General features: G+C 34.1%; 1 protein-coding gene across 1 annotated transcript in view; it reads left to right on the top strand.

Moving 5' to 3' along the window:
- Positions 1-1,356: 1,356 nt before the first annotated feature.
- NDC80 (NDC80 kinetochore complex component) overlaps positions 1,357-11,593 on the top strand; it is a gene marked incomplete at its 5' end in the record, with an annotated part of 48,499 nt that continues 38,262 nt past the window's right edge. The window contains 6 exons of the mRNA XM_019665103.1: positions 1,357-1,436; positions 4,497-4,620; positions 4,709-4,881; positions 5,551-5,653; positions 8,080-8,169; positions 11,526-11,592. Of these exons, the coding sequence (XP_019520648.1) occupies positions 1,357-1,436; positions 4,497-4,620; positions 4,709-4,881; positions 5,551-5,653; positions 8,080-8,169; positions 11,526-11,592 (637 nt within the window). The remainder of the gene's footprint in view (positions 1,437-4,496; positions 4,621-4,708; positions 4,882-5,550; positions 5,654-8,079; positions 8,170-11,525; position 11,593) is intronic.

Below are 11,593 nucleotides of genomic sequence, written 5' to 3'. Positions count from 1 at the left end.
ACAAAAAAAATTCTGAAATGTTCTAAATTAAAATTACAGCTTACAGCCTGTTAAAAGCTGTGGTCCAGCTCTGAAAAAAGATTGCTCACATTTCTGTACATCTGTTGGAATTTAAGATTAATTTCCAGGTGGCCGTTTCTGTGAATATCCAAAAGAGAGTATGGCCAGGTGCCATCAAACCCCAGGAGCCTCTACTTGTTATTTACATATGAACTTTCCAATCTTCTGCCCACAGCCAATCTACAGGAGTGGACACTTCTTCCTTCCTGACTCTGTACCTATCCCAGAGCTGGCCCCACTTCAGCTTCTCCCGCCCGCTTTGTCTATAGCTAATAGAAATTCTGTCAGGACAGCTTACATCTCCCCTTCTCCCCGCTCCCCCCACCCCCCCATGATGTACAATATAAAAACGCTTAACAACTCCAGGATATCAGACATGTTTGTCCTTTCTGCACAGCTACTGCTGGTGGTTCAGACTTCATGCCCCAGGACCTGGTCTTTCTTGGTAGCAATGGCTTTCTTTTAAAAAAGACTTAGAAGGTCAGCCGAGTGGCTCAGCTGGTTAAGAGCTTGCTCAAGAGTGTAAGCTCTGAGCAACAGTGGTTCTATTCTCGGCCCGAGCTGAGTTGCCACTGAGCTGCCAACAGGTGGCAGGATGGCTCAGCTAAAAAAAATTTTTTTAAATAATAAAAAAAAAGACTTAGTCCTGGAAGTTAAAATTTTTGTTTAACACAAAGTACAAGTTACTTGCTGTTCTTAAATTACTTAGGTTTACATACGCCTGGTATGAGCCTCTGCTGCTTTTAGAAGTTTGAAATATTTATATATTTTTTTCTTCTGAAATCAGTAGAATTTTTGTACTGTTGCACATTACATATACCAAAAGATTTGTCTTGAATTGTATTAGAAGCAAAAGGCTACGATTGTCAGTCAGTGTTTTTGGTCTGTAATTTAGATAATATATGTTTTTAGGTTTAACTGTGTTCTGATCAAGACTTAGCCTTAAAAGAAAAAATTTGAATGTAACTATCCTATGATTGAAAATGTCTATTTTTAAGTTTTTTTTTCTTTTCCTTTAAAGTTGTAATCCATAAATGCCCATATTTTAAGATAATTGAAATTATAATGTAGATATGTGTTTTTTGACTTTCTTCTTAATATTTTAGCATTATAACTTAATATCATGTTAGTCTATTCCATTTATAACAGTCAGGATTGCTGCTAAAAGTTTTCATAGTTTTGAATTATTTTATAGGTAATAGGGAAGAAATGTTGGTTCCAACATGTTTCCAAAACTTTCTTGAATTAATATTTTTTATATTTGTTTTAAAGACTTTGTTTTTCTCCTTTTCTTAAAGCAAAGAGAAACCAGCCTTTGGAAAGTTGAATATAAACAAACCCACATCTGAAAGAAAAGTCTCTGTATATGGTAAAAGGTAATGATCTTTTTTATTAGTTCTAATGAAGAGATTCTTAAAGCCATGCATTGGGCTAAATGCTCACAGAGTACAAAAAATTAAATGGCATGGTCCCTTTCAAAAGAAAGTTATAATCTATTTTTCTTCTGTTTTAAATGGTTAAAATCGTTATATCTGCCTTCGGTGATGCTAAGAAATATATCAGCGCATTTAGACCACTACTTCATTATTACAAGTGAATAGCTAATTGAAAATTCTATACCTAACTTTCAGATACTGTGGAATCCTAGCATTTAAAATTAGAAGGAACTGTCATCTAGTTCAACATTTTAGTCCCAGACTTCTTTTATACACTTAAATGAATATTAAGGACTCCAGAGCTTCTATTTTGTGGGCTGTATCTATTGCTATTAACCATATTACAAATCAAAACTGAGAAAACTTTAAAATATGTGTTGATTCAAATTAAAATAACAACCATTACATGTTAACATAAATAGCATGCTTATAATTTTTTTTAATTTTAAAACAAAACTATTTTAATAGTAAGAGTGTCGTTTTACATTTTTGCAAATCTCATTAATGTCGGCTTAGTAGAAGATAGCTAGAGTCTCATATCTCTATATTCAATCTCTTATAGTATCATGCATCATATAGCCTTTGGGAAACTTCACTGTACTGTACACTCATGAAAATGATGGGGGAAATATCTTAGTTTTTTATGAAAGTAGTTTTGAATTCTCAGATCTCTGAGATCACACTTTGAGAACCATTGTCTATAGTAAATCATTGGTTGCCTGGGCTGGAGGTGGGGCAGGATTGACTGTTAAGGGATATAAAACTTTGGGGATGATGGAAATGTTCAATATCTTATTGTGATAGAGATTACACAGGTGTATGCGTTGTCAAAACCTCATCAAACTGTACACTTTATAAACAAGTGCATTTTGTTCTAAGTAAATTGTACCTCAGTAAAGTTGATATTTTTTAAAGAAATGTTCAACCGTAAAATTGAGAAAATAAACTCATCTCACCAAAACAAAATATAACTTTGTTTTAAGACAAATGTGTTTGTTTAACTATTCTGAAAATATGTAGAGGTTAAATATTTGTTACTTATGAAAAGTCTTTTCTATGAAATCAAGTAAATTGTTTCTGGTAGTCATTTCATTTGATGAAAAATCTTAAGGCATTTTTGTAATGTAACTTTCATCTCAGCTGAACTTCAGAGATAATGATAATTATGAAATCTAACATTTGCAGAACATTTTTATAAACCAGACATTGTTTTAAGTGCTTTATTTATATTTGCTCTTTTAATCAATCCTCGGGCCTGCCCTATGAGTAGATACTGTTATTGTCTCCATTTTATTTTATTTTTATTTTTTTTTTTATTTAGGAATTGGGGGAGGGGAACAGTATTGGGAAATTGGGGAGGGGGACCAGCCAAGTTGTTGTTCTTCAATCTTAGTTGTGGAGGGCACCAGCCTCTAAGCTCAAGGTGCTGTGTTACATTCTTAGTTGTGGGTAAGCGTAGCCACCATCCCATGCGGGAGTCGAACCCGGCAGTCTTGTTGTTAAGAGTGCGCACTTTATCCACTGAGCCATCGGGGCGGCAGCTCAGTTCAAGGTGCTGAGTTCAGTCTTAGTTGCGGATGGACATAGCCACCATCCCATGTGGGTGTTGAACCGGCAACCTTGTTGTTAATAGCGCATGCTCTATCCACCAGCTGAGCCATCCAGCTCAGCGGCAGCTCAGCTCAGGTGCAGTGTCATTGGCCCATGTGGGAATCGAACCGGTGGCCCTGTTGCTCAGAGCTCGCACTCTTAAGCTAACACTTAACCAACTAAGCCACTCAGCTGGCCCCTCCATTATAAAGAAATTGAAGCACAGACAGGTTAAGTAATTTACCTAAGGTCATACGAGTACAACTAGCAACAGAGACAGAATTTGAAACCACAGACTCTGTCTAGATCCTATGCTCTTAAACTATAAGTTGAATGATACAATATTTTGGTTGATTGGGAAATTCTCTTATAATTTAAAAAGATACCTATTAGTGTAGTTTTGTATAGAATAAGAGCTGAGCATTCCTTTTATAGTAAAGAAAATATTAAAAGTTAAGCAATAGCAGTATGAAGAAAAGAGATTTTCAAATTAGCAAATTATCAAGGAAAAAAATTAGTTAATTAATGAGGGCAGTGGAGTTAAAAGGCTCAAGCTGAAAAATTTTTAGAGCCTGGGCAAGAAAGAACTTGAAAACAGCAAGCAAACTTGCAGGGAGAAATGAAGTTTTGATAACAGAGTTCAGATATTATAGCAATGTTCATTGCACAGCCATCCCTAGGTGTTAGTTACAAGACGCCCTACAGATACCAAAATTCAAATATGCTCAAGTACCTTATATAAAATTACATAGTATTTGCATATCTCACCTATGTGCATCCTCCCATATGCTTTAAATCATTCTACATTACTTACAATACCTAATACAATGTAAATGCTGTCTAAATTGTTGTTATAATGTATTGTTTGGGGGACAGTGACAAGAAAAAAGTCTGTACATGTTCAGTACAGACACAACCATTGTAGGCCTTACTCTATCGGACATGTCAACAACAACATAACTTTTTTTAGTTAACATTTTTATCCATGGTTGGTTTAATCCATGGATGTGGAACCCACAGATATGAAAGGCTGACTATAACTTACTTTTTTGGCATCTGTCCAATAAGGAAAATTATTGTTCTGAGGATATTTAATAAACTACAATGGTGAGCTAAATTGGACCCCATTGGTAGGCAAAAGAAACCATTATAAAGATTTAAACAAAGTTTATTGTGTTAGTAATACAAAGCACCAGAAATGTATTTTTCTTCCTGCCTCATTTTATACTTTTCATTATTTGCTTTCTTTTCTATACTTTGAATAAGAGAATTCTGTTTAGTTAAATAAAAATTAAAGAATTGTTGAGCTTTATGTTTGATGCTGATGTTAAAATATAAAATTGCCTTGAAATAATTTATACTTGACCATGGAAGGAAATAGTTTTGACTGCTTTTTAAAAATGTTTCCAGAACTAGTGGACCTGGATCCCGGAACAGTCAATTTGGTATATTTTCCTGTTCTGAAAAAATCAAAGACCCAAGACCACTTAATGACAAAGCATTCATTCAGCAGTGTATTCGTCTACTCTGTGAGGTATTTTATAATTTTAAATAGTCTAAATTGTGAGTGTTTTCTTAAGTATTTTCCAACAATTTTTCTATTATAAAATGTTTGATATTAGTTTCTTACAGAAAATGGTTATGCATATAGTGTGTCCATGAAATCTCTACAAGCGCCTTCTGTTAAAGACTTCCTAAAGATCTTCACTTTTCTTTATGGCTTCCTGTGCCCTTCATATGAATTTCCTGACACAAAGTTTGAAGAAGAGGTTCCAAGAATCTTTAAAGGGCTTGGGTTTGTATATTATATTTCTTACTAGCCTAGACAGAATGTTGGAACACAGAGCGGAATCAAACTCAATAAATTTGTAAAGATATTGAGTTAGAGAAATAATGTATTTTAAGATGGTCGCTGTGGGAAACATGTAGGATAAATTGAACGACTGGAAGCTATTACCAAACTACAGATGATAGATCATAAGGCCCTCAACTACTGAAGTGACAAGGCATAGAAAGGATGGGGTCGATACCACAGATTTCATAGAAGCAAAAAAGACAGGATTGAAGTCCTGATGAAAATGGGGTGAGATGAAGTCAAAAAGGGGCGTGTAAAGTAAGCATGGGGGAAGAATGGATTTGAGCATGAGGAGTTGCGTGCATGTGGTTTGTTTGAGGTACATTTAATTTGAGGAACAAACAATCTTTAGGAGAGATGTCTAACATATTGGTTGTAATCAAGTTCTGCAGCTTAGGGGTCATATATACACAGTAATCTGCAGGAAAGAAAGCAAAAAATACACAAAATCATTTGAGAGTAAGATGACTAAGGACAGAATCTCAAAAAATATCTTCTAAATAAGTCAAGACTGTTGGTATATACGTGGAAGTTTTTTAATGTAATTTCTTGTTTATTTTTATAAAATTAACATATTAAGTTAGCTTATTTTTTTCTAATTTTTCATAGGTATCCTTTTGCATTATCCAAAAGCTCCATGTATACAGTGGGGGCCCCTCATACATGGCCTCACATTGTGGCAGCCTTAGTTTGGCTAATAGACTGCATCAAGGTATTTGATTTCTCATTTTTAAATGTATATATAGGAAAGATTTTTTTCCTCAAGATATTTTTGTTTCTTTTCTAATCTTGCTATTGCCAGCTATCTCAAAGTCAGCATCCGTTTTCCTTTTTCAAAGTCTGTCTGCTTTTAAATTCTTCAAACTGTTAATACATGATTCCAGAGGTGAGGGGAAGAAAGTACCACATTGGCAAGGAGATTATTTGTTTGCATGAGGTTTTGCAGTTCAAAAAAGTGAATCAGTAGGAAATTATTCCCCCATAACATTTGTTTCCCTTTTTAAATTAAAATCTATATTTATTGCAAAAAATTGGGAAAATACATAAAAACATACCCAGGAAGTGATGTACTCATATCCCACAACTCAGAAGCAACTTAAAACATATCCTTGAGGTAAAATTTTAAAGATACAGTTTTGCTGTGAAAATTATGTATACGTTTTAAACTTTTGATGCATATTGACAAATTTCCCTTGAGAAAACTAGCACCAGTTAAAAGCTCCTCAATTATGTATGAGCACACCCATTTTCCCATACCATAGGCATTGTTAAAATCTTCACCCATTTGGAAGGTGAAAGATATCTTGATTTAATATACATATTACTAAAGCAATTATGTTTTTATATGGTTTATCATTGATATTTCTTTTAACTTGTTTGTGCATACTTTTTTGGCCCATTTTATATTTCATTTGTTTCTGCTATTTGAACCTTTATATATTGAATTCTTTATATAGTAATTAAGCTTATGGTGTTTTAATAATTGACATGACAAGCAAAACATAATACATAACTTTTTCATACTTCCATTTTTTTGTTTTGAAACTTGAATATTTTTCACATTGATTATTAACTGCCTGTTCATGTCTTTTGACTTTTTTCCTTATTGATTTGAGAGAGTACCATTTTGTACATCAAAAAAATAGTCAAATTGGAGAAATTAGCTCTTATGTATGTGGTGCAAATATTTTCTCTTTCTTTTTGATTTATGTGGTATATTTTGACTGTTAAGCATAAATTTTTACCTAGTCTACTGCAGTCTCTTCCTTTTATATTCTGGGTTTCCTGCCTTATTTATTGTTGGAATCCTTAAAACTGTTATTGTCCCCCTAACATTCTCTTGGCCATCAGCTAGCCCTTAACTAAATGTGTGAGACGGACTGGGTAATGGATTTTGACCCAGGAGACACCTGATATATTCAACACTACCAATTGTTAAGATAAGAGTAGAAATCCAATACCATAGTCCATTAATACAACTGGAGTTTTATTGAACTTTATATATAGTATTTATATATTCAATTTGCTCTCCTCAGTGATACCCATGGACATTGTGTAACCACCTCTGCTCCTACCACCAAATACCCTTGTTGTCACTAAGACACTTTACCTTTGTTTGCCAAAGCAGCTGATGTCATTGTTATGTGGTTGGGAAGTAGCATTTTCACAGTAATACAGGAGCTCCTGTTGTGGCTTCTGTTGGCAAGGGAGCTCTTGAGATGCCTCCAAATCCATTATATAAGTTGAACTCTCCTTCCTATTTTGGTTTGCTTGAAGTGGTGGAACTGAACACTATAGCAATTTAAGAAGCAATGAGAGACTCCCTACTCAAGAATTCTATATATGGGCCCTAGGATAAGAAAATTGAATGAAATATTTTTAGTAGAAACCACATTCTTCTTATACATGCCTAATGTATAGTCCTTTTCTTAGAAGCTTAATGTTCATTATACTAGATATGTATTTATATCTTTACATTGTATAGCAATTTCATTTAAATTTTCTAATTTTTTTTCATTTTTAAAGGTTATATTTTTAAAACAAATTATAAAAACAGTATTCCAAATGGAATTTCTATGCTTTTAAAACCTCTAGCCATTTTTCTTTTAGCTTGTAAATTATAAACACCTGAATATTTTGCTAATTTATAATCTGTAATCATTTTCAAGCTTAAACAGTTGTATTTCTGAAAATTTTATGCTGTAAAATTCAATCCGAATTTCGTATTTATACATACTAAAGGAGTCAGTTGATAACATTTGAGCACCAAAATAGAGTTCATGTAGAAGAGAAATAATTGTTGGTTCAGCTTTTACATGGCATTTCTGTTTTAGATCTTCAGAGTTGCATTAAAATGTGTGTATATGCTCTCAACAGGATAATAGTATAAAGATTGGCATATTTTTTTCTATAGAATAGAACTAAATATGGAACCCATCCTTTTTTAATCCTAAGGGATTTAGTTACTAAAATATCAAAAGGGGATTATATTTTAAGGCTCAATAGAATAGCCTCTGAAGAGACTTTCAGTCATGTGGTAATGTAAATGCTTCTAAAAATGACATTAAAAACAATTGACAAAACATGAAAACTATATGTTTTTCTCATAAACTAATATGTTATTTGTGTACTAATTAGTTACATACTGCCATGAAAGAAAGTTCACCTTTATTTGATGATGGACAGCCTTGGGGAGAAGAAACTGAAGATGGAATTATGTATAATAAGGTACCTTACATTGCTATAAACATTAGCATTATCTTGATATTAACTAAATGTGTCACTATCAAAATTAACATACTCATATTCTTTTGTAGAGCTTGTGTTTTTGTTTCTTGAAAATTTTCTAAAATTAATTTTTTAAAATGGTAGGAAATGGATTTACTCTTGGAGTCACATTGTAATTTCCTGAAATTAACTAGGCATGGAAATTTGAAAATGTTAACTAAGTAAAAAATACAAGGCAATTGGAATTAAGTCATGACATGTTAATGTATGAGGTGTGATCAAAAGATACGATAAATGTTTAAATAAAATTTATTACACTAAAAGACACATTGCCATTAATACCCCTCAAAATACTCCCCCTCACTTCGAACACACTTATCCCATTGTTCTTGCCACTTTCTTAAGCAGTTCTGGAATCCTCTTTTGTGAGTGTCTTTACTTCATCCTCCGTCATGACAATGCTCTGTGTCACACATCGTTTCTAGTACAGCAGTTTCTGTCAAATAAAAACATTACAGTGTATCTTCATCTGCCTTATTCACCGCATCTGGCACTATGCAACTTACGGTTCTTCCCCGAAGTCAAAATGACTGTTGCCACGCAGCTGTCCAGCCGTCTGTCCTCCTCCCCGCTTACCCCTAAACCAACCCTTTTGAGGACACTGCTCATACATCTTGCGTCTCCCTGTTTGGCCCTAAAAGATGGCTGGTTAGTCAATGACGGGTAAGATTTCTCGAGGAAGGAACAATCTAAGACAGGCACAGTTGCATGAGGGTCATCAGGAGAAATCTCGGGGCTGATGGAGGTGGGCATAGATCCTCACCCGCCCCCTAAAGAGACTGGAGGTCTTCTACCTCTGTAGCAACATTCCTTCCCGCAACCTGCTTGGGAAGTGACCTGATGATGTGATAGCATCTGTCCTCAGCATAATAATCTTATCTCCCCGGGGTCATATGTGTATGGGTATGTGAAGGCAGAGCATTTCTCTGGTCATGCAGGCGGACTTTCGGTAATAGCAGCTTGCAGGCATGGGTAATCTGTTCATGAGCAAGTTCTCAGAAATGAAACTCAGACTGTGGAGAGAACAATGCTATTTCCGGGTATGTGGAGAAATAAAAACTGTGTTGGCCTGATTGGGGCTCTTAGTCCTGTGAGGCAGAAGACCCTTGGCCCCACTCTCATTGAACTCTTGGCAGCTGTTTCTTTTCTTTCTTAACCCTTCGCCTTCCCCCCCCCCCTTGTTCTCTCACTGCCTTTGTCATGCGGGATATGACAATGACCATGAAAGGAAAACGTTTTGAATTGATTCAGGATATCAAAGCAGCCACAACAGCACAACTAAAGACACTCACAAAAGAGGACTTCCAGAACTCCTTCAGAAAGTGGCAAGAATGATGGGATAAGTGTTTTGGAAGCCAGGGGGAGTATTTTGAGGGGGATTAATGGCACTGTGTCTTTTACTGTAATTTTTAAAAATTTAAACATTCCCAATATTTTTTATCACACTTCGTATACTTATAACATTTCTTTTCCTCTACTGTCTTTTAGAGTGAAGATATCAGTACAACATTATTTTAATGTAATTCTTTGTCAATATAAAGCATAATAGAGTGCGTTTTAAAATACTGCATGTAGGACTTTTTTTGTTGGTCTGTTTTGGTCTTTTTAGTTAGGCATATTGCCACTTAGATCAGAGTTACCACTTCCAAAAGTAAAGGGTCTAAATTGGTTCCCAAGCCACGCTTTATTCAAGCCCAAACTATGTAACTTAACCCCACCCTATTTCCTAAAATACACAAATTCATAAATCCAAATGGAGCAAACACCAACTCTAAGGAATGAATTTATAATGTTGAGATTAAACATTAATATCCCCTACCACATGTAAAAGACCTATTACCATGCAGGTCCCTAAGAAGAAAAACTATTATCTGCTCTAATTCTAATCTTCACTCTTTCATAAAAAAGAAAGTGAAAGTAACTTTTAGCTTGTAATTATAAACATCACTTTCAAGCGTAAACAGCTATATCACCTTTTATTTTCATCTTTTATTACTACCTGGGAAATAGTTCAAAGATGTATCCACTGACTGACATGATATCATGGCTTTTTTTTTTCTTAAAAACTAACCATGCCCCTTTACTGCTTCAGCTATGATCCCTGCTGGAGCTAGAAAGAAAATTATCGTGTTGCAATGTGTGTACCGGACTAGACTTATTTGTACTTACGTTTCCATCCAAATATAATTACAACACCTATTAAATGTTAAATTTTTGACATTCATTTTGAAAGTTAAAGCAGAAAAAGTTATTCTTGCTATTTTAGCTATTTCAGATGACGAAATGTAGAGAAGCACTTTGGTAACTACAAAGTGCTATTTTTAATTAAAGAGTTATCAAAATACCCAATTTCACCAGATTCTTATCTTCAGCTTTGTGCATCCAGAAACTCATTTTTTTTAATCACAAAATCAAAATTGACCAAGCTTAAGGAAACTGATTCACTGTTATCAAATTCACAAGAGACTGATCTAAAGTCGAATGAAAATGTATTAATTTACTACCAGTGGTACACTCTTCCAGTTACAGGAATACACATTCTGCCTCTTCAGAATACTCCTTCCATGTCAACCAAGTATTAAGAAGTTTGCTTAGTACAGAGAGAATCAGTGCAAAGGGAATTGGTTTGTCTTAAGGGATATTTACTTCATCTAGGCTATGGAAAATTGTGATCAGCCATCCTTGCTGCCTGACAAAATATGCATCCTCAGTAACCAAAACAACTGATAACTGCAAAGTATAGTGTTACTTTCTCCTGGATAAATATTAAGAATGATGGTATTCTATTTAGATCTCTACTAATTGTGCCATTTTGTAGCCTGAAATTATATAATTATAGCCTTATTAATTATGTTCTGTTTTTCATAACTAGACCTTGTCAGTTTAATTGGACTTATATGATAAATGATTCATTTAAATTTTTCATAAAGTAGATTATCCCTAAAGATAATTAAGTTTGTATATTTTAGGTTAAATTATATTTATTAATAAGCTTTCTTGTTTGACCTTCTCAAAATTCTGAAGATATGGTTTCTTTACTGTGTACTAAATATCACCGTTATCCTAATTTAAGTGTTGTTTTCATCCTCAGGATTCACATTAGAAGTAGCAGACTGAGTAAGTCTGTGCAGCATAATTAATGATATACCCTAGGTTTGTGTCTCATTTATAGCAGTTCATATAGCCACGTAGTATTCCTGACTTATTTTTTTAATTCAAATTTAAATTTCCACATAGAAAAATGAAACAGACTAAAGAATCATGGCTTTGTTTTTAAATCTGCTTAATTCAATCAGTTGTTTTTGGACTACACCATAAAATGCTATGAGAGTTTCATGACTGGTGCCGACAGTTTTGAGGAGAT

The sequence above is a fragment of the Hipposideros armiger genome, unplaced genomic scaffold (genome assembly GCF_001890085.2).
Source record: "Hipposideros armiger isolate ML-2016 unplaced genomic scaffold, ASM189008v1 scaffold_433, whole genome shotgun sequence".
Taxonomy (NCBI): domain Eukaryota; kingdom Metazoa; phylum Chordata; class Mammalia; order Chiroptera; family Hipposideridae; genus Hipposideros; species Hipposideros armiger.
This window is presented reverse-complemented; position numbering and strand designations above follow the sequence as displayed.